Source organism: Papilio polytes, unplaced genomic scaffold (assembly GCF_000836215.1).
Source record: "Papilio polytes unplaced genomic scaffold, Ppol_1.0 DF824269.1, whole genome shotgun sequence".
Lineage (NCBI taxonomy): Eukaryota > Metazoa > Arthropoda > Insecta > Lepidoptera > Papilionidae > Papilio > Papilio polytes.
The window spans coordinates 1,043,594-1,068,385 of record NW_013524935.1 but is presented as its reverse complement, the minus strand read 5'-3'; the positions used below and the strand labels follow the sequence as shown (position 1 = coordinate 1,068,385).

At 33.8% G+C, this 24,792-nt stretch overlaps 2 protein-coding genes across 3 annotated transcripts; one reads left to right on the top strand and one right to left on the bottom strand.

The window, feature by feature from the left end:
- Positions 1-6,543: 6,543 nt before the first annotated feature.
- Positions 6,544-13,085, bottom strand: LOC106107911. 2 transcript variants are annotated; one of them, XM_013288938.1, is made up of 8 exons: positions 12,927-13,085; positions 12,232-12,434; positions 11,510-11,651; positions 10,543-10,701; positions 8,855-9,013; positions 7,545-7,663; positions 6,823-6,984; positions 6,544-6,667 (listed from the first exon to the last, which is right to left on the bottom strand). In XM_013288938.1, the coding sequence occupies exons 1-8, from the start codon at positions 13,027-13,029 to the stop codon at positions 6,605-6,607; spliced, it is 1,110 nt and encodes a 369-aa protein (XP_013144392.1). In that variant the 5' UTR covers positions 13,030-13,085; the 3' UTR covers positions 6,544-6,604. The 2 variants fall into 2 exon arrangements, 1 of the variants encoding a protein (XP_013144392.1); XR_001225889.1 differs by lacking the exon at positions 7,545-7,663.
- Positions 13,086-21,324: 8,239 nt separating this feature from the next.
- Positions 21,325-22,684, top strand: LOC106107961. Its single transcript, XM_013288997.1, has 2 exons — positions 21,325-21,418; positions 22,051-22,684. Exons 1-2 carry the CDS (start codon positions 21,367-21,369, stop codon positions 22,650-22,652), a joined length of 654 nt encoding a protein of 217 aa, XP_013144451.1. The 5' UTR covers positions 21,325-21,366; the 3' UTR covers positions 22,653-22,684.
- The last annotated feature ends 2,108 nt before the right edge of the window (positions 22,685-24,792 follow it).

The following is a 24,792-nucleotide window of genomic DNA, read 5'->3' as shown; positions in this document are numbered from 1 at the left end:
CAATTGAAACAAGCCAAAGGGTGAATACCCAACATTGTGTAATCGTAGACGGTGATAGTAAGTGTCCAAAACATTGTACAGCGGGTCGTTATCGTTAGCGATGTGCTTCATGAAATAGCTCACTAGCCTTTTCATTGCGGTTATCTGTAATAAATTTTTAGAAAAATATATAGGTCTGTTTTTGTTTTTCATTTGCCGTTGCCGCTCCTTCATTGGCCAAAATATAACGGTTGTCAAGTTGACATTGTTAGTTCCCAAAACCGCCAACTGCCATATTATCCTTATAGGTATATAGCAGGGCCGTCTTTACCGAGCTAGACATCCTTATTTAACTACTAGCTATTGCTCGTCACTTCGTCTGCGTGATATTAAAAAAATAATAAAAAATATAGCCTATATAACCTATGTTACTCAAAGATTACCTTTCTAATGGCGAAAAATTTTTTAAAACCGGCAGAGTAGACTTTGAGTAATTTCAATACATACAAAAATACAAATCTTTCCACTTTATTATTAGTATACATACTCGTATAACTAGATGACACGTACCTCGGACGTGGTTTGTTGACAAGCTTTGACAATTGTCATAGTGTTAATGATGAACCAGAATAACCAAAAGAGCAGATGGCAGTAGTATATTATCCAGAAATAATCTATTTCTGAAAAAAAAATAAGCACAATTAAAACGTTAATAGCCTAAAGGTTTGGGGTACGGAATACCGATCTTGAGGTCGAGGGTTCGAATCCCGCCATTCGACTATTGTCGTGAACCATATCCTAGCACAAGACGCTTAGTTGGAATGGTTAAATGAAAATATTAGTAAATTAACAAAACTCTCTCATGTCGGAGACCCACTTCGGGTCGCTGCGCCAACGCAGTAATAGTAGTAGTTGTAACAAAGATCTACCAATATTTAATACTAGCTGTTCCCGTGCGACTTCATCCGCATGAAATTTTATTTTATTGTTTACATTTGTCAAATTATCAATTACAAATGTCAAAATGACATGACGATGACAAACCTTGGCAACCTTGCTTCCTTGATGTTGGCAGCAACTTATGGTCTCTTTCCTACATTAGGGTTTTTATCCAAAATATTTGCCCCCTAAGTTTAATGGCGTGAAAATATATAGCCTAAAGCGTGACGAAAGTGTAGGGCTTTTTATTAAAAAAAGAATTATTCAAAAATATGCTGTAATTGCTGAGATCTTAGGCAACAAAGAAGTGTGTGTTTACGCTTTATTATAATAGTATAGATATAGATAAAAAAACTTTTTGTTTTAAAACTAACGTGCGGATGGAGCCTTCTGGTAACTGCTCGCTAATTCGCTAAAACAAAAATAACATAATTCTCAATCTTCTAAGTGATCAAGAATTGAGCCATTATCATTTCTTTACTTTTTTTTTAGCAAATTATTACGCTACTCATTCTACAACGGCAGTTTGAACAAATTCGTGAAAACTTTCTGTTAATCGGATAAAAAAAAACATCACTACCTGCATCATATAGAGTTGTAATAACATTATAACTTAGAGTTAAGATGCATGTTATGCAAGTAAAGACGACAGAAAGGATCAGCATTCCATCTCTCTTGTTGAAGCGGCCAATCAGAACACAGACGCGGTCTTGCTGTCGTAACAATTGATGCAATTTCTCTTCTTTTTCTTCAGATAAAGCTGAAGCTAAAAAAGAAAGGGTTTTAATTATAACACGAATTTATAGAAAACTAGCTTTCGCCCGTGACTCCGTCCGCGTGGTATTAAAGTATCCTATAGTTTCTTCCAGGCTATCCTCTACATCTAAGCCAAATTTCAAAATTATTCAAAATATGCTTTAATTGCTGACATCTTAGGCAACAAAGAAGTGTGTGTTTACGCTTTATTATAATAGTATAGGTATATAGTATAGACTATAGAGTATAGAAGTACAGATATAGATAATTAAATTTGATTGGTTTCGCTTCTTGTTCGTTTTTGCATGTATGTGTTACACACGTGAAACACGCTACAGAAGCACAGTTCAAACTGGTCATTTCGATAGTTAAAACTGGGCTTATTTACTTACAGATAAAACACAAACCTGGTCTTTTGAATTCCGTTACTCCAAGTTGCTCAATTGCTCTGTTAACTGATTTTGTTGATAACCTTAATGGCGGATTTTCTCGGGCAATCGTCTCTTCTGTGATTTTGGATAAATCTATAGAAATGTTGATAAAACATATAAAATAATTGTCTTCTGAATTCTAAGGATTTTCTACAAATACACACTGTAGTAACATGCATTATTTTGAGATTGTGTAACTATGATGTAATTTATATTGTAATAAAATTGATTGAATTTCATATTATATAAGCTGTCACCCGCAAACTTCGTTAGCGTAAAGGACCACTCGTTACGCAATTATGACAGCGCGGAATTAAAAAAAAGCCTATTATATGCCTATCCATGTCAGCTACCCTCCAGTGAAAGACCCCGCCGAAACCGGTTTTTGAGATTACCCGGAACAAACGCGGCTTGCGGACAGACAGACAGATAAAAATTCTTTAAATGCGATTTTCATCATAAGCAATGCAATTACATCATCTTTCCGAAATCTGGATTTTTTCTTTTGATATTATATACAGACACTTCAATTTTATTATATGTATAGATGAGTAAAATTCTCTGAATATCTACATTCTTAATGTAAAGTTATTAATATATTAATCTGAATATTGATAAGGTACTCACTATTTTTAACGTCCGAAAGCATATCTTCAAATTGACAGTTTATTAAGTGAAGCATGGCATTGAATAACTGTATAGTATTTTTATATAAAATACCAGTTAGAAACATTAGTAAATAATGTGTGTACTCAAGATTGTATAAGTGAAATATTGTCACTGAAATATTTAAAATTGTAATAAAGAATACGGGGGTTCATCGACCACAATGCGCCTCTAGACGGTGTCTCAAAATTGACGATACGACTTGTGTCTTTTATGGAAATGTAAACATCGCAATTAATAAAAGCACCCCTAAGATAAATTAGAGGAATGCCAGATCTAGTTCTTGAGGATGGAACCTAGCGTTTTGTCATCCGATGTCGGAACGGCTGAGCCATTCATCCACACTTTAATTTATCAATTAATCTATTAATTATTTTATCTGCGAGTACTTATTCATTTAATGTTTTGAAAACGACTATAATTTGTTTAAAATATTACTTACTAGCTTTCGCCCGCAACTCCGTCCGCGAGGAATTCCAGACTATCCTCTACGTCTATGCCAATTGTCATCGAAATCCGTGCAGCCGTTTAGACTACAAACTCTAACAAACATCCATCCATCCATCTAAACTTTCGCATTTATAATATTTAGTAATATTACTATTAAAACTTACTATCAGTTTCCCTGTTTCCTATGTTGATGAAAGTAACGTAATAGTGCAGTAATATAAACGTAATAAGCGATAAATAATTGAAGATGAAAAGAGCTTGTTTTATTACATTCCATTGATCTCTTTCGTCCTTTAACAGTAGTTTTATCTAAAAAATAAATCAATATAACCTTCTATCTTTATTCACTACGAAGCTACAGGGGTGTCAAAAGTGCCCCGAAGCGCTTCGAGAAAATTGTGTTCAGCCGTGCTTGCCTTGGCGGGTGCATGCCGCGCACCCAGATTTGGTAAACGGCAACAACACATAGTTTTTAATAAATATAACAGTTTTAGCAAATAACGCTATAGTGCAAGCACATTGCAATTCATTGATATAAATTTACGGTACAGTCAGCCGCACAAATATGTATAAGTTGCGGTAAATGTAAGGTAAAAAAAAGCAAAAGCGGCAAAGCATGTGACTCAGTAATTGATAGTCTATATATTTGATAACTTAATTCGTGCTATTTACTTCTAAAATCATAGAAAAACTATCTGTTTTATGTATTTAAAATATACATTCGTGATATCTCTTCATAATATTAAAATGAATTTACGTAGCTGACTGTACATCTCCAATGTCGTACTAACATAAGATAGTTTTCTCAAAGATGACAGGAAGCAAACCTGATTAATTTCGTTTAAATAACTCATCAAATGAATTATTCGTTTCTCGGCACCAAAGCATCCGAATATGTACGTCACCAAAGAGTTTATTATGTTCATCGACCACAATGCGCCTCTAGAGGGTGTCCCAAAATTGACGGTACGACTTGTGTCTTTTATGGAAATGTCCCAAAACATCGCAACTAATAAAAGTACACCTGCAATTGTTTGTATTTAATATCAACGAGCTTCTATTATAGGCGAATAGGGGTACAATTCCGCGCCCTACATAGACATAGTGTCATCATCATCAGCTCACTATATGTCCCCACCGAGGGGCTCGGAGCCTACCCTAAATTTGGGTGACTAGGCCATAGTCAACCACGCTGGCTCAATGCGGGTTGGTTGACTTCACACATATCTTTGAATTTCTTCGCCAATAAGTGCAGGTTGCATCACGATGTTTTCCTTCACCGCAAGAACGTCGGGTAAATTATGTACATATGAAAATTCGTAAAATTGAAAATCACATTGGTACATGGCGGGATTCGAACCCAAGACCTGTAAATTACAAATCAAGTGCTTAAACCTCTGAGTCATCGACGCTCTCCATAGACATAGGCTGATAATGAATTTGTACACACATTTATGCTCTTGGTAAAGTATCCTGTTAGTTGTACGAGAACATACAAAGCAAAATATAACTCAGTTATCTTTACTTACAATGTATTATTGAGAATAAATATCCCAGATAGGTATAAAGGCGACATCTACTGATATAATATTGGGATCCCCGTTTTCGGATATGCACAGGAGCCAATCCGATCCAACGTTGTAAGCGAATAGTTAACAAAAAAACGCCGTTCACCTCACATTCTTCTACATTTTCACGGTAGATCGGCATTTTGCAATGTTTTAGAACTTTATATTTCACTTTAGAAAAAGTAAATGATATGGTATCCTGCTTTTAAATGTTAGATATATTCGTGTGATAATAAAACTGTGATTGTATGAAAGAGCTTTTACATTGTTATCAAAAGCTTTTATATCCATGCATTTTGCCTCAATTATAATACATTATTCCATCTCCCTGCTAAAACTTAAACATGGAAAGGTATAATTCCAATAATTTCACAAAAAAGATTTATTATCCAGATAAGTTTGATTAAAGCTTAGACCTAGATTCCTTTTACTGTTAAAAAGTAATGCCTTTGATTACAATTTTTAAATATAGTAATTGAGTTATATCGTTTTCAATCCATCCGTTTTCCGTACCATTCTTTTCCATTATGTTTGTTTTAATCACAAAGACACAAGACATCTTTAATAAGTAAACTAACGAGGAGATATTGGTTCGACTGCAACATGTTAGCTTAAAAGGAACTTAAAAGAACAACGTTAAAAAAGAGATCCCCGTCAAATTTAACTCCATTGAACTAGAATACGTTGACAGAGGACTAGAATTGACCTCAGGCACACATTTTTGTCAGATAATACTGGGATCTACCACTCCACTGCTCTACTTGTCTTATTAGTAACTTGACTTAACTTGAGTAGACCACAAGTATTCTTTTTGAAATAAAAAAATCAGTACTAGCCTCCCCCATTGATCATCATCTCTTTTACCACTAAAGATAATACTGTAACACTCAGAGTTGTTAAGTGGATACTATGAACCACCTTTAGTCTCAATTTACTATTACTTTGTCTAAATAAGTTAGATTAGTTTGACAATTAATTTCAAATTTAGTAGGAATGGTTGTGTAAAATCCGTCATGAATCTTATCGATTTTCGATTTTTATTCTTATAGAGTTGGAATCGATAGATTTATAATAATAACTTATGAAAAAATAACATTGTTTTCTCAAATTAATAATGACCATAACAAATAATGAGAGTAAATAAATGTTTATTACTACTACAGCCGTACGTAATCGAATTGGATTTCGCTATTATTTCTGTCATGGTTAAATTCTCTACAGTATAATCAATACTAGAATTGTCCTTTAAATTAGTTGAGTCCTTTGATTTGAGTCGAGTTCGATAATTATTTAAACCGAATATCGATATTTCAAAATTGTTCGCTACGCGTATTTGTTTCGGCACTACGATACCTGTCTATTAAGTACGGCATTTGCCCGAATACAAATTGAATTCGATACTTCATATGCGTCATTTATCAAACTAATCTATCTTATTTAGACACACTAGAAAGCATGTCCGGCTCATTTCAGCAATATAGCTGTTATTGCGACAATTAAAATTAAATTATTAGTAAGGTTAATAAAACTAACTATGTAACATTTTTATACGTTTATTTAGACAATCAAAATCACACACACTTTTGTATTTTTTAACAAAGATAAGAGGAAATTTTCTCATGTATTGTTACAAATTTTGCATACTCAACAAGAAATTGCAAATTATTTTGGTGCAATTTAACACTTATCAATCAAAACGCAATGCAATATTATTGTGCAAAGAAATTCAATTATTTTGTGATTATTATTAAAACTTTTACAAAGGTGTAAGAAGGATTTCATTCGAAGCAATTCAATGCAATATTCTTGTTGTATTCACAAATGGGTGCTGTAGTGTTGAACAATAATTGTTAAATAGGTCACCACGCCAACCATTATCTGTTAAAGAAAGGAATGAAATGCAGTTTTTTTAAATGTAAACAATGAAATTAAATTTTTATAATTTCGTGCGGATGATGCCGCACGGGGACAGCTAGTAATACATATTGGGAATTAATTTCTGCACGCTTGACGTCACTGCGCCAAATACTTACAATAGATAATTGACCTCTGTGAAGATTGAAAACACGCGCAGTAATAGTTGGCTTGTAAAGTTCGATTTGTTTATAAAATATATCCAACTCGAATGGAATCGGTTCACCAGCACTTGTTACGCTGTACATCAATTTGGTGACGAGAATCTGTGTTTCGTTCATCTGTAAATTAAATTGCATAGATATTATACTTGCCGTTGCGAGCGACTTCGCCCGAAATTGAAAAAAATGTAACCATACAGCCTATTTTACTCAGTGATAACATAGCTTTTTAAAGATGCAAGAGTTTTTGTAGTCGGTCCAGTAGTTTTTGAGTTATATAATACATACAAAAATACAAATCCGTCCTTTTTATATTACTAGCTTTCGCCCGCGACTCAGTCTGCGCGGAATTAAATAAAACAAAAGCAAGTTAGCCTATGTGTTCATTCAGACTATCCTCTACATCTATGCCAAATTTCATCGAGATTGTTTCAGCCGTTTTGTCTACAAACTCTAACAAACATCCATCCATCTAAACATTTGTTTATATTACGAGTAAGATAGTAAATAATGTATTGTGTAGATTACAAAGAGTAGGCGATGCATCTGAAATTGGGAATACATATATATGGGCGATCGTTTTTTTAGTGAACTCTGATGGCCGCTTTCTCCTTTGGCAACATATATTATAAAAAAAACTGTGAATAATACAAAAAGTGACTAAAAAAAAAAAGAAATACCCTTTCATGGACTCGATGACATGGCTCAATTAACACAAACATTGATACTAAGTGACAGATAAACCACATGAGATTGCCAATGATTCTAATATAGATATTTAACGTTACCGGACCACGGTCTGTAACAAATTATGAAGCTTTATCATTATTCATCATATTGAAAGCGTTAAATATGATTAATCTAAAAAACTCTAAGCGTAGAGCGGACGCACACCTTTGACTAAACTATCGCACAGCTGTTGTGCGATTGTCAATTGTTTCGCAACAAATTCAATTTTTTAATAGCACAACGAAAAATCGAGTAGTGTGCGCACCTCCATATAAACTTCGCTCGCTCTTTACATTCTGAATGGAATTTTATAACTATACTTAATTATATAATACTTCAATATTATTATAATAAAGCGTAAACACACACTTTGTTGCCTAAGCTGTCAGCAATTACAACATATTTTTGAATAATTCTTTTTTTAATAAGAAGCCCTACACTTACTTCGCGCTTAAGGCTACATATTTTCACGCCATGAAACTTACGGGGTAAATGTTTTGGATAAAAACCCTAATGTAAGAAAGAGACCATAAGTTGCTGCCAACATCAAGGAAGCAAGATTGCCAAGTTTTGACATGTCATGTCATTTTGACATATGCAATTGACAATTTGACACATGTAAATAATAAAATAAATTTATGCAGATGAAATCGCACGGGAACAGCTAGTATTTTATAAATTAGCCCTTCCCGTTCGGCTTTACCTACATGAAATTATAAAAACTTTATTTTATTTTTCACATTTTTCAAATTGTCAATTGCAAATGTCAAAATTCAAATGCAAAAATGACAACCGTGGCAAGCTTGCTTCCTTTATGATGTCAGCTTGTTGTTGATAGTCCTTTTCCCACATTAATGTTTTCCAACCGCTAAGTTTAATTGCGTAAAAATGTATAGCTTAATTGTGGGGCTTTTTATTAAAGAAAAATTATCCAAAAATATGCTGTGATTGCTGAAATCCAACGCCACAAAGTAGTGTGTTTACGCTTTATTATATTAGTATAAATACAGATAGATATAGAAGTATGGATATAAATATAAATAACCAGTTGTTGCCCGCGTCTACGTCCACGTGGAAATAAAAAAAATTATAGCCTATGGTCTTCAGTGATTACGTAGCTATTTTTTGGTGAAAGAATATTTGAAATCGACCAAGTAATTTTTGAGTTATTTCAAATACAAATATCTAGATCTTTCCCTTTTATAATATAAGTATAGATAATAATAATAATTCATTATTTTGTAATAAATTGATTACGTACCTTTTACAATCAGGTTTAACAAGTATTCGCCGGACATCAGTATATACAAGGGGATTACAAGCATAAGCATGCCAATCATCGTCGAGTTGTTGTCGTTAAAATTTTTAACAATATCGCACAGTGACATATAAGCTGTAGTCAATGTTTTGAAATATTTTCCTAGAATTAGTAACATTAAAACACATTAATTAAACTATATCTATATAACTTTACTTCTTTGCTAATATAATACGAGTAAAGCATAAAAACACACTAGTATGTAGGATAGTATCTCAGTTCAGTAGTAGTTCAGCTATCTCAGAATATTTTTGTATACTTCTTTTTTAATAAAAAGCCCATAAATTACGACACGCTTTAGGCTATATATTTTCAACCTATTAATTCAGTGGTAAATAAATTGTCATACGGGAAAAAGACAAATCTACAAGCCGATAGCATCAAAAAAGCAGGAACGCCATGGTTACGGTAGTTGTTATTTAATTAACAGTTTGACATACGCATTTGAAATTAGGCTCGTAGGCTCTTATTATTTCAATTGTATGAATCCATCGGAACAGCTAGTTTACTAAAATACGACGAAAAACAAGTTAAACACGGCTTAACTCATAGATCATTCGGCACCGACCAATTTTCGATCCCTCGAAGGTCTCTCCAGAGAGATCGTTTATTTTGCTTTCTTCATCTCTATAATCTTGTCGGTGCCGTCACCGGACGATCATACATGATTTAAGCCGTCCTTAACTAGCTTGTTGACCGACTGGAAAAAGGAGGTACTCAATTCGTCTGTTTTTTTTTTTTTGCATTTTAAATATAACTAACTTTAATCGATCGAGCTAAAATAGCAGTGATACAGGAATGGAATTATTGGACTGCAAAGGCAGAGCTAAAGTAAACAGTAAAATGACAATCACAAAGGCCTCTATACACCTACAGCTTTAATCAAACTGTTTAAATGTACATCATCATCACCAGCTCACTATTCGTACCCCCTGAGGGCCCGGAGCCTACCCTAAGTTAAGGTGACTAGGCCACAGTCAACTACGGTGACCAAGTGCGAGTTGGTTGACTTCACACATGTCTTTGAATTTCTTTGTTATGTGTAGGTTGTATCACGATGTTTTCCTTCACCGTAAAAACTTCTGGTAAATTATGGACATACGAAAATTCGAAAATCACATTGGTACATGGCGGGATTCGAACCCAAGACGCGTAGATTTACAAATCAAGTGCTGAAACCACTGAGCCACCGACACTCGACGCTCGCTCGCTGAATTGTATATAGCTGTTGCTTGAGACTTAGTCCACATTAATAAAATATACTGTGTTACTCACTGATAACGGAGCTATTTAATGGTGAAAGGATTTTCTTTAGCCAGCCAAGTAGTTTTTGAGTTATTACAATACAAAAATACAAATCTTTCCTCGTATATTACTATGGACTAATATAGATAGGAAGATTTCCTGATAACACCTGCATTATATGAAAGTTCACATGTTAACGCGTGAAGCCAAAACTAAAAACTGTAAAGTTTACTAAGAATGAAAATATTGCCTACACACGTAAATGTAATGTTAAGTAAAAACTTAAAGTGTGCAGCAAACTACAGAGAGAAGCGAAATAAAGAAAATCATCAAACAAACGGAACAAATGTTCTATTATCTAACAGATTTAAAACGAATATACAAACGCTTGAGATCACGAATTTGGATAAGTTCTTGTAACCCATTATTAATTGTCTTCACAACTGTCTCTATATCAAGAGCAACCAGAGATATTTGGGCGAGTATAAGAACAATCATTTTGTTCTCAAGGTGTTGTACTATTAAGCGCCAGTACTCAGTGTACACTGAAAGAAATTATCTGATTAAGAGTACGCGCACACCTTTGACTAAAATCGTACAACTGTTTTGACGCCTATTCCTACGAGCTTATACGAAGCACACTACTCGATTGTTAGTTTTGCTAAACAGTTGAATTGGCTGCGAACAATGGACAATCACCCAACAGTTGTGCGATTGTATAATCAAAGGTGTGCACCCGATCTAAATAATTACTTAAATATCTTTCCACAAGCGACTCTGGTACATAGTACGCCAACAAATCTCATACATATAGTAACGATGTCCTACTGACAATTAAAATTATACAGTCATACTCTTCAGTTAAATTAAAAGTGCAACAGGATCTGCAGTTGCGATCAAAACAAGTGGAAATGATATTAAGTCGCGCCAGTGGAAAGGTTTTAACAAAATAACTCCACGTTTAAGTCCACTTCATACGCTCTTATAGTTTCAACTGAAACATCAAACTGTTCAGTAAAAAGTGTGTGTGTATACAACATTTTTAACTGTCAGTTGAAATGTACTGTTGAAGTTTCCCCTACACGGAACATTTCAGTTAAATTATTTATTTACTAGCTTCATGCGACTCTGTTCGCGTGGAATTTAAAAGAAAACTAACAGACTATGGTTCTTCCAAACCATACTCTAATTCCGTGCCAAATTATATCGAAATCCGTACAGCCGTTTAGGCTACAAACTCTGACAAACATCCATCCATCTAAACTTTCGCATTTATAATATTAGTAAGATTATTTTATTTATTAATTCTGAACGTCTGTAGAGTGATTTAGAAGTAAGTTGTACTTGGCATACCAGTTTTGCTATAAATATTTGCCCAAATATTTAAGATCAAACTGACGTAGGCTAAGACGTAGGCCCAGATCACAAATTTCTTAATTACGTCGCTAAACGGATTTTTGAGGTCTTCCAGTTTTGTATTGATGCCCTTGTGAACCTAAAAAACAAATTTATTTATTACTAACTTCCGCCAGCGACTCCGTCCGCGTGAAATTAAGAAAATAATACAAAACATAGCTTATGTTACTCATTGACAACCTAGCTTTATAATGGTGAAATGTTTTTTGAAATCGACCCAGTAGTTTTTAAGTTATTTCATTACAATCAAACAAAGTTTTACGCTTTATAATATTAGTATTGATTTCAATTAAACTTAAGTTCACATGCCCGTTACCCACCGGTTATAATTGTTAAAATTTTGCATATAAAATCAAATTTTTTTTATAATATAAGGTGGCAAACGATCAAGCGGCCACCTGAATCCACCGAAATGGAAAGCGACCGCTGCCCATAAACTACGAGCGCAAGCACACCTTTGACAAAACTATCGGACAACTGTTTCGCTTAGATTCATATGATATTATACTCGAATTTTGGTTGTGCTGCTAAACAGTTAAATGTGCTTGGAAACAATCGACAACCGCACAATAGTTGTGGCGATAGTTTAGTCAAAGCTGTGTGCGGTATCTATGAATAAAATAAAAATATAAATACATTATGAAAATATAGTTAACAACCTTTTGTATGTCCTTCAAGCAACTTATCATTTCTTCCATTCGACACTTCAGGCGGAACGTTCCATAGGTAAACAAAACTGTTTGTGTCACAATTATAATGCCCCATACAATGGCAATTAGCAATAAGCTGAGTTCAGGAGTTTTTTTTGAATTCAAGTCGGTCGCAAGCATGTTCGCTGCTAGTACAACATACCCCAATGTATCTAAAATAAAATGTAGTTATATTATAATTGTAATAATTATAATAATAATTATTATAATAAAGCGTAAACACACACTTCTTTGTTGCCTAAAATGTCAGCAATTACAGCATATTTTTGAATAATTATTTTTTTAATAAAAAGCCCTACACTTACGTCACGCTATAGGCTATATATTTGCACGCCATTAAACTTATTTTGGATAAACACCCTAATGTTTGAGACCATAAGTTGCTGCCAACATCAAGGAAGCAAGATTACTAAGGTTTGTGATGTCATTTCGACATTTGCAATTGATAATTTGACAAACGTAAACAACAATATAAAATTTTCATAATTTCATGCGGATGAAGCCGCACGGGAACAGCTAGCTAAATATAATTCAAAAACTATAACTAGATAAACATTTAATTTACTTAATAATACTTAATTAAACACAATAATTCGTTGACCAAAAATTATAAAATAATTTCTACAGGTGATATGTCTGCTTACTGAGTATACAAAAAAAGATTTTGCAGTATAGTATTGTTCCATCAGATATACGGACGCTGTAGGAGTCCCCTTGTCGCTCCAAGACCACTCCAGCTACGCCCATCACACGTGACAAACGCAATACGGTCGCTAAAGTGCCCCTCACTAAACACACGTCTTCGTTTGTCGACGCCATTTTGACGAATGAGTTAAAACAAATTCCACAATTCCAGGACGTAAACTATTGTTAATTATACATTTAATGTAACTTTTATTTTATCTATACAAGTAATAAAAATATTACAGATATGGTAGGCTTTTTAAATTAATTATATGTTTCAAGATATTTTTGATTAATGCACTGATATTCCTTTTTTATATAAACGAAAGTTATAATTATTTTTGTTGTTGAATCTATTTACTTTGCTTTTATTATTAAAAAAATGTGCGGTTGTAAAATTACAATGTAAAATAGACTGCCGGCATCATTTAGGATCTAAAGGCTCATTCTTGGCTTGCACTGTCTGAGTTTCCTGATAAAATTGTACTCAAAATTAAGATATTAAGGTATCCCAGGAAAAAGATAGGCAACCCAAACTTAGAATCATATTTACGTTATATAGTTAGTATCGATTCGTGTCAAAATTTTCAGAAACTCGATGAATTGCGTTGATTCCAAAATCACTAAGAGATCAATTAAATATAGCGTTGCCAGGCAAGGGTTAGGCAACCCGGTTTTTTTTTATATAAGAAAAGCGGGCAAACGAGCAACGGATCGCTTGATATTAAGTTATCCGACGCCCATGAACATCCGCAATGCCAAGGGTACTGCAGATGCGCTGCCGGCCTTTAAGGGAGGAGTAAGCTCTTTTCTTGAAGGCCCCTAAGTCGTAACTGTTTGGAAATACCGCTGAGGACAGAGTGTTCCACAACGCGACTGTACGAGGTAAGAATGTACGTGAAAACCTCGTCGTTGTGGAATGCCAACCATCAAGGTGGTATCGATGATGTGTGGCACTCTGTCGACTCGTGCGATGACGGAACTCAGCGGCAGGTATAGTTCCAAACAATTCTTCGGTTACATTACAAACTTTTTACAAACTTTTGAAATTTCATATATTAACATAGATTTTCAGGAAATCTGATGAGGGTAGGTCAAACCTTTTGGATCTCAGTCTATTAACATTAAGTAACGTTATTGTAAGGATTAATTTTCTTAACACTTCATTTTAATGTTTGTTATCGAAAAGTTAGTCAAAAAAGGAAAATACAGTTATATTTTTAAACTATTTTATTAATCACAACACACATTATGCTTAAAATATTAGGGTGAGATTAAATTACATTTCAAAAGTTTAAAGCCATTTAATGTCGTGCATTTTATCAAATATCAATAAGATAACATTATACTAAAGTGTCTTCTCCTTATAAGAGTATACGAAGAGCAGGGAGACTTCCCCTAGCTGGGTCGTGGATAAACTAACATAAATGCCACGGCCCGTTTGGGCGAAGGAGACCATCACGGGGTTTAGTGGGTAGTCCAGCCGAAATGTAAGACCGGGAGTCCCACACGAAACTGTCCCTGCTGCCTCCGCAGCACAGACAGAGCAGTGCGTAAATGCATTCTCCGCGACAACAAAAAAAAATTGGAGTATAAGAACAATAATTTAAACAACTATAGAATTTTAACTTCATTAACTCCAATCATTCAACGGATTGATTATAATATTTTAAATATCTTGGCAGCTCTGAACTTCCCATGAGTTGCTGCACTAATGCGCAGCTGACCTTGAGCCGCCAAAATGATTGAAACTGCCTATACTTACCATACGATAAATTGAGGTTATATTACTAATAAAAAAAAAAAACATTTTCCCTTTAAGTATGCTTATTAGTAAATCCGGTATCCAAATTAAAATCTATAAATATAAACAAGTAACTGATGATTCCGCCCATTACCTGAAAAAGACCACATTTTTTTAAAAACGATGTTCTTTTTTGATAGTCACCCTAACTTGACAGTGGTAGTGCCCGCTTTAACATCTTCGCACGAATGGGCCGGCTCGCCCGGTATAATACCATGACCACACAGAAAACAGGCGTGAAGTGGAAGCAATTCCGCGTCTCGTCTGAAGAGTGTGGTGCCGGAGGCCTAATTTGAGTCCCTTTCCCTTTCCACCCTTTTCTTAAGAGGAAAGGATGGGAAGGAAAAGTGAAAGGAAACGCATAGGAAGGGGAAATCTCCTCTTTATGTGCGTCTCCTCCTCTGTCAATTAAGGGTAGACAACACATCTACAAATGCGGATGTTTATGGGCATCGGTCGCTTTCCATTTCGGTGGATTCAGGTGGCCGCTTGCTCGTTTGCCACCTTCTATTATAAAAAGAAACTTAGGGCAGACTCCGAGCCCCTCAGGGGAGACGTACAGTGAGCTGGTGATGATGATGATGATGATGATATTCTTTTAAGACTATTTCTGTAATTATTGTGATAACATTACGTTTTTTATTAGTACAGTAGTACCTCGATAACTCAAACCTCGGTAACTTAAAACCTCAATAACTACAAAAAATAATATGTTCCCTTCCAGTCAGAGCCTAAAACCTCTACAACATAGACCCTTGATAACTTAAAATATTTTGTGTTTCCCTTAGACTTTAACTTATCGAGGTTAACTGTACTCGTATGTCGGTTGAGAAAACTCCCGCCTCCCGGCAACCTGATGAGTTAGTGAGTTTAGTTTTTATGTCATATATTTTACATAGTTTATTGAATTACCGTAAACATAAAGTTGTGGTTCAACTGGAACAAGCCGAGTGGTGAGTAGTGAACATTGTCTAGACGTAGGCGGTGATAATAACTGTCCAAGATATTGTAGAGCGGGTCGTTACTCTTTGCGACATGGCTCATGAGGCAACTCACTAGTCTCTTGGATTCTGTCCTCTGTAAGAAATTAACACATAGTATTGTGTATCTAATAGAAGGATCCATAGATACAGTAATGTTTGTAATTTCAAAATATCGGAAGAAACCTAATTATTTCTAATATTAGGCAGAGGTTAGGTTCATTACAAGTTGCAAGGTAGTTTATATAATTGATATCTGAAATACGGCACACGAAGGTGATTTTAGACGATAAGACGTCAACTGACCTATTAATTTGGCCCAACTATAATTGCATTGTGAGTGTCAAATCACCTAAATAGATTGGAAATAAACGTCTCCAAGTCTCATTTGATCTAAGAATAAGTTGTTTAAGTTCTATACAATATGCAAGTGAAACTATGTAATTTAAGTGATTGTCATAAATGTATATTATTAAGACGTACATACCTCGCTCGTGGTTCGCTCACAAGCATTGACAATTTTCACAATGTTAATGGTAACCCAAAAGAACCAAAAGAGTTGAGTGCAGTAGAAATATATCCAGTAAGTAGTATTTTCTGTAAAAAATGTAGTCATTGAAAACTATTTATTTAACCAATTAATAAAAGTTTTATTAAGGATTTCTTTTATTACGCTGTTTTTAACAAGCAAACAGGTAACTAAATACTCTAAAATAGTGAAGTGGACGTAGAAAGAGGATGTTTTTTTTTTATTCCAAGTAGACTAGAATTTGGCCTCCGTGTTTGTCAATTGTGACACAGTCCAGCCATTATAACAAAAATAAAAAAAGCAAAATATGACGCTTATAAATGGGAAAGAATATACAATGTCATGTTATACTTTAGCATTTTTAACTACGAAGCATTTTTAATAATGACACTTCTCATCTAATTTATCAGACAATATCAAAGTATACTACCTGCTTCAGAAAGAGTTGCAATCGAGTTATAGCTTACTTCCATGATGCACATCACGTAAGTATAAATGACACAGAGCATCAGCATTCCATCTCTCTTATTGCAGCGAGCAATTAGAACACAGATGCGGTCTTGCTGGCGTAACAACTGGTGCAGATTCTCTTCTTTTTCTTCTGATAAAGCTGACGCTATACAAAAGGGCATAGCACAGATGTATGCAAAATTTATCAAATTAAATATTACATCTATATCTATACTATTGTAATAAACCGTAAACACACACTTCTTTGTTGCCTAAGATGTCAGCAATTACAGCATGTTTTTGAATAATTCTTTTTTTAATGAAAAGCCCTATGGCTTTTACGATAAGGCTGCTCGTGAACAGCTAGTCTGTAATACGAGTAAATGTAGCATATAATGAGAAAACGAAGTAAAGCATAAAGAATACGGATACGCAAATATAAAGTGAATAGGAAATGCAAATATTGGTCAATAATAATAGATTTGGTTTTACGTGGTGAAACTGCTCAACCTGAACGCAATAAATGTATGCGAGATTTTTTAAAAAAAACCAGTAGATCTTTCTTAATTTACTAATATTTCCTTTCACCATTCCAACTAAGCTCTAGGTTTGTGCTAGGATATGGTTCACTCGAGGGTACGAATGGCAGGATTCGTTCTCTCGACCGCGAGATAGTCCGTACCCCAAACCATTTGGCGCTTCTAGAGAATAGAAGAATAGAAGAATTAGAATTATAATAAAGTTCGCTTCGTTTCGCTTTTCGTTCGCTTTACATCTGTGTGTTACAGACGTAACAGAGAAAACACAAACCTGGTCTCTTTAATTCCGTTATTCCGAGTTGATCAATTGCTCTGTTGACTGATTTTGTTGAAACCTTTAATGGCGGATCCTCGCCTTCATTCATTTCTTCTTTGTTTTTGGATACATCTACAGAAATATTGATTAAACATTAATATTTGTCTTCTGAATTGAAAGGATTTTCCAAAGCGTGTTTTAATTAATTTTACAGCATTACTTACTATTTTCTACGTTCAAACGTATATCTTCAAGTTCACAGTTTATTATGTGTAACGAAACATTAAATAACTGTACAGTATATGTATATAATATACCAGCTAGAAACATTTGGAAATACTGTGTGTTCTCAAAACTATTTAGGTAAAAAATCATCACTGTAATTTAAAAAAAATATATTAAAAACACATTTTACCAGTTCGTTATCCATCCATTTATCACTATATCTAGTCTATATTTTTTTGACCGAATTCCCAAAAGTAGGAGGTACTCAATTCGTCTGTATCTTTTTTTATGTGTGTTACGGCATATCTCCGCCGCTAGTGGACCGATTTTGATAATATTTTTTTTATCCGAAAGGTAATACTTGCAGGTGGGTCTCATTTTTTTGTTCGATTTTTGGAGTCAAAGACTACAACGTAGTTACATTTCCATCATTCGTCCATCCATTTATTCATGCATATGATTCTATCTACTTCAGTTGTCTCCTTTAATGTTATGAAATTGAGTATAACTTGTTTGGAATAATGTTAAAACAACTTACTCTCTGTTCCCCTTTTTGATTCGTTCAAAAAAGCGACGTAATATAGCAACACAACAAGCATTACGAGACATGAATAATTAATAAATATTGAAGATACGTTTCCAATTTTCTTAGATTGATCTCTTTGGTTCTTCAGAAGTAGATTTATCTAAAAATATTCATATGTCAATCTATCAAAATATAATATCAAAGTAATTTAATTTAACAGACAAAATAGATGAAAACTGCATATTGCCAAATCGATTTTTTTAATGTAGAAGAAAAGCCTATGTAATGTTTTGTTCATTAATTGCTTTTTGACTACAATTCTTCGATCACCAATAAATTTCTCGAAGCTAAAATTTAGGCAACATAAAACTATTACTTCTAGCCTTCCAAAGTCTTCTAGACAACTGGAGCGTAAATGACTCTAAAGCGTAAACTGTAGAACATTGCAAGCCATAACGTAACAGTACATATCCGCTGTCGTTGCACTTGTAATAAAATATAGCAGTTTCTGTTTTATCAAAGACAAAAGAAATAAAAACCGGCGTCTAAGGTAACAAATATGACAGAAATCAAACCTGATCAATCTCCTTTAAACAACTCATCAGATGAAGTATTCGTTTCTCGGCCTCAAGGCAACCAAGGAGGCACGTTCCCGTACAAATAACAACGTTCATCAACCACAATATGCCTCTAGACGATGACCCAAAAGAGACCGTACGACTTGTGTCTTTTATGGAAATGTCCCAAAACATGGCAAGTAATAAAGGTCCACCTGCAATTGTAGATTGTATTTAAAAAAAAACAACCACTATTGCCCCTTCAGGGAAGGAAACAACATTTTTCTACTAGCTCTTACTATCGGCTGGGGGGNCAGCCGATAGTTAGAGCTAGTAGACTACAAAGTAGTCTACAAAGTAGTCTACTAGCTTTAGTTGTACTTTGTATTAGCCAGACTACTTTGGAAGGCATTGGGAAGAAATAAAGTCCAGCAGTAGATTTATGTCTACATGGTGTTAAAGATGACAAGTCTCCTGTCAAATGAGAACATACAAATCAATAATTTTACAACTCCTTACTCTTTACTTACAATTTATTATTGAGAATATATATCCCAGATAGATATACAAGCGACATATACTGACAAAATATTGGGATTCTCGTTTTCTGATATGCACAGGAGCCATTCCGAACCAACGCTGCAAGCGGATAGTTAACAGAAAAGCGCCATTCACCTCACATTCTTCTATATTTGCATGGCGATCGACCGGCATTTTGCGATATTTTAGAACTTTCCACTATATACAAAAGTAAATGGTATCGTAGCCTGACAGATTTTAAATGTAAGATATATTCGTGTACATAAAACTTTGATTGTATAAAAAATTATTACACTGTTATTAAAAATTGCTTTTATTTTTAATGCATTTTGCCTCAATTATAAGCATTATTCCATCTTCTTATAAATGGAAAGGCATACAACAAAATCAGATAAGTTTAATTAAAGCCTAGGACCTAGATTACTTTTACTGATAAAAATAACGCCCCTGATTACAGTTTATTAATATTGCTTATTGATTTGTGACGTTTTAAGATCCGTACGTTTTCCGAGCCCCTCAGGGGAGTCTTTAGAGAGCTGGTGATTATAATGACCCTTTCATGCATCCCTCCATCCATCCATTCATCTAAACTTTCGCATTTACGAGTATAATATTATTAAGAAGTAAGATAAGACTAGGTGGTATGTGTTGCTAGTTTTGGGGACTACTAAAGATGGTATACCTAAGATTTACTGCTGAACTCAGAGTCTTCAATAAGTCATTAGTAAACATTTTGTATACGTCTATATTATAGAGGACATTTTAACGTTGTTTGCACCAGTTAGAAAGACTTTAGAAGAAGTAAAAATAACTTGTGCTGTGTAATAGGTTAAAAAAATGACGCCACAGATAAGGCAACAAAGTCCGATATTTCCATGACATGTTTTACACGTTGGATTGCTATCAGACAATTTACAGTTTGGTGGGACAGGCCCTTAGTAAATAAAATTCATAAATATTTTATACGAGCTGTTGCCCGCAACTTCGTCCGCGTAGTATTAGAAAACATACGAACTATATAAATTACAAATAGTTACGTATCCCTCGGGAACCAGACATTTCTCGTGGATGAAGCTTATCCCATGTGTACTCCAGACTTTATTTTATATATTATTTATTATTATTATTATTTTTTTTATTATTATTATTATTATTATTATTATATCTGTGCCAAATTTCAATAAGAATCGTTAAACCGTTGCAGAATGATCGAGTAAACATTAAAAGACTAAATTAATGAATCCCACGGGAACCGTAACTATTCCCGGGATAAAAAGTAGCCTATGTGTTCTTCCCGAGTATGCTCTAAATCTGTACCAAATTTCATGGAGATCCGTTCAGCCGATTAGGCTACAAACGCTAACAAACATCCATCCATCCATCTATCCATCCATCCATCTAAACTTTCGCATTTATAATGTTAGTAAGATAAGAAGTAAGATTAGTAAGATTTATTACAAAGGTGTGCGGTTGTAATAATTAGAACGCGCGCGATGCGATTAAATGTATATATATAGTATATATATATATATAGTATGTTCTAATAAATAACACTATTTTGTCCTATCTAACAAGTGCTCACTACTCGATTTTTAGTTCTGCAAACAGTTGAATTGTCTGCGAAACAATCGACAATCGCACAACGATTGTGCGACAGTTTAGTCAAAGCTGCGCGGTTGTAAGAATTACAATATTAAATACAGACAAAGAATAAAATTCCCTTCCCACGAAGTAAAAATTACCGTATAGTATAAGAGCTATATAATGTAAGTGTGTACTTAAGATAATTTTTTGAAATAAGTTGCATTGTCTACCAACATTTTACTAAATGGATGGAAATAAACGTCCTTAAATTTACTTTATGGTAAAACTAATTATGGTAAATGTTTCTTGTCTATTCATGTTACAAGTTCTATTTCCTGTTAGGTTATCTAAAGTAGACCGTACGTTAAGCCATCATAAACGTTAAGGACATCATAGCTACAGTTCACAAAATGAAATATACACATTTTTTAATATTTCATTTCGTGATTGTTTACGCTGGAGGTAAGTTAAGTTACATTAATTATTTTAATGACATATAAATGTAAATTAGACTATCACATCTTTTAGAGAATGGTGTTAAGAATCTTCATGTAACATCTAGAAGACAAATTGAAATTTAGAGTCCTTATTCTAATAAATAACTAACTAACTACAAGTTTTAGCTAAAACTACTCAACTAACTCAAAAGGCTTTATTTGAAATTTGCGAAACGTCGAAATTAAAAACCTTATTTATACTAATATACTAAAGTGTAAACAATCACTTCTTTGTGGCGTAATATGTTAGCAATTACTAGCATATTTTTAAATAATTCTTTTTTTAATAAAACCACCTACATTTACGTCATGCTTTAAGTTATATATTTTCACGCTATTAAAGTTAGGTGGTAAATAAATTGGATAAAAACCCTAATGTGGGGAAAGACTATACGCTACTAACTGCCATCAAGAACCAAGTTTGCCATCGTTGTCATTTGTTAATTTGAATTTTGACAATTGTAATTAAATTAAAAATAATATAAAGTTATTATAAGTTCATGCGGATGAAGCCGCATGGAAACAGCTAGTAAGCATTATAATTAAGACTTAAGTAACTATACTTGTGAATTTAAAACTTCGTAACAACGATTTCAGATCTCGCTGAAAGAACTGTCAACAATCGCGATCAATACAAGAACATATTAAAAACGGTTCCAGTTCTTCTCGAACATCTCATAGATATTTTACAATATAAACCACAAATATTAGAAAAAGATGACATAAAAATATTCACTATAGAAAGCCCTAGAAAATACGATATTGATAATAAAAAAGATTTTTATATAACAAACAAGAAAGAAATCAAAACATCCAATGATCACAAAAAATTATCCCACAAAGAAGCAAACTATTCATTCTATAATACAAGTGAACATATAAAAAAACACCTGCCTGTAGTAAAGAAGTATATTGTTAAGAAAGACGTAATTCTTAATGAAATGTCGCAGCGTAAGAATTCAAATAATTATGAAACAAAACTCTCTAAATTCTGCAATGAAAGCAATTATTATAAGAATGATTTTGCAACTAATAACAAAGAGAGTGCATTCGTCTTCACTTTATTTAACAACACCGATGTCAAAGCAAGAATAGACGATGTAACTACAAATAATTTTATTCCACTTACAGCAGAGAAGATAATTGAAATGACTTTTGCAGTAGAAACACGCTTAGAAGAATATAATAAGATTTTTTAAATGCTGCTTCTCTTAAAGGACTTTCCCGTAAATAAAAAAATATGCCATTTGTAGGTTTTGTCCTTTGTTCTTACTAATGCTCCATGAATATTTCACAGGTTTAAAATGATTTACTAAAGCTACAATCTTCTTTTTCTTCGTTTCTTCATTGCTGAAGGTCGTGCTTGCCCTGATAAGCATTTACCGAGTCATCGACGAGCTGCCTCCATACCGCCCTGTCTTCGGCTTGTCTCAGGGCAGTGGGGATGTTGAGTCCCAGTATGGACTGAACCTCGGTCCATCGGGTAGGTGAACGGCCCCGTGACCTTTAGCTAAAGCTACAATAATTATTGTTAATTTACAACACATTTTACATTAAATATTAATACGGTTAATTGTTTATTTAGTTAATAAATATTGCGTATTGAATAATATTTTATTTTGCCTCCGCATTTTCTTTTATTTCAACACAGACAAAGTCGCAAGTAGCAGCTAGTTAAATTTAAAGTAAACAGACTCTATATTTAAGTGCTATATTGCCCGAGTGGTAGACAAAGTAAGGAGTAAACGGTTAGCATGGTATGGGCATGATATAAGGAGGGATGAATTGCATGTTACAAGGAGAACGTTAGTTTTGAGTGTGGTAGACCGGTAGAGGTAGACCTAGAAAAAGATGGATGGATTGCGTGACAGGTGACATGATCAAAAAGGGAGAGATGACTGAGATGAAGTATGATAGAGTTATGTGGAGGACAAAAACCTGTTATTCCGCTACTGGAGTAGGATAAGGAAGAAGATGATGAGATCACCAAATAAGTAAAACAAAACATCAAAATTATTTCTCGGAATGTTTATTTTCGAATTTTAAATACATTTTTAATTTAAAACTGTTTTACTTTCAGTACCTGCTTTTAAAGGTCTTAATATAGCTTGAAAAGTACCAATCAATACTTGAGCATTTCCTTCCGGTGTAGCCTGTCGTTTAATTCTCAAATTATTATTATTTGGATCTTTGTATCCAACATTTTTAGAATTCTTTTGTTCTCTTATATCTGTAACCGTTGTCCAAATAATAAACTCGTCATCTTCATTATGCTGTAAAATGTTTTCAGATATTATATTTTCTTTGTCGTTGAAATCCATTCTTGTAATAGGATAGTTATTGTCACGTTCTACATCAATTAGATGAATTGTGTTAGCAATATTAACAATCAAACATAGATGTAAAGTAAAAAGAAACATTTTCGTTGTTAACCAGTTAACTGACTACAAGAAACTGCGTTAAGTAACGATGTGCAGGCACTTTAAGAGCCTTTTATTTTTAAAACTAATCGATCATACTTACTTTAATATTATCTTACTAGTATTATAAATGCGAAAGTTTACATGGATGGATGGATGTCTGTTAGAGTTTGTAGCCTAAACTGGTGAACGGGTCTCTATGTAATTTGGCATAGATGTAGAGGATAATCTGGAACACATAGGCTACTTCGTTCTGTTTTTTATTAATCACACGCGGACGGAGTCGCGAGCTTAAGCTAGTATTAGCATAATGTGCAATTTAAAATTCGAACAAATGACATTTTAACGTTCAAGAGACACGTTTCCATAACTAGATAGTGTGGCAATTAAAATTCTACTTTTAAAGTCATTCTAGTCTATTACAGGATCCTTTGAACGTACGAAGACACAGTAAAAAAATAATTTATTCGTCTTCTAGAGTCTAACTGGTGAAAACAAGGTTAAAATGTCCTCTATTATATAGACGTATGCAAAATGTTTAATAATGACTTATTGAAGACTTTGAGTTCAGCAGTAAATCTTAGGTATCCCGTCTTTAGTAGTCCCCAAAACTAGCAACACATGCCACCTAATCTTATCTTGCTAATACTAATATTATAAATGCGAGAGTTTAGATGGATGTTTGTTAGAGTTTGTAGTCTAAACAGCTGAACGAATATCGATGAAATTTGGCATAGACGTAGAGGATAGTCAGGAAGAACACTTTTTTTTTAATTCCACGCGGATGGAGTCACGGGCGAAAGCTAGTGTTAGCATAAATTATCTTAAAGAAGTGACTGTACACTCATAAAATACGTTTTTGTATATTGTAAAACTCATTGTAAGTTTAAATATAAATCGGTTTCTCGAAATACGTATT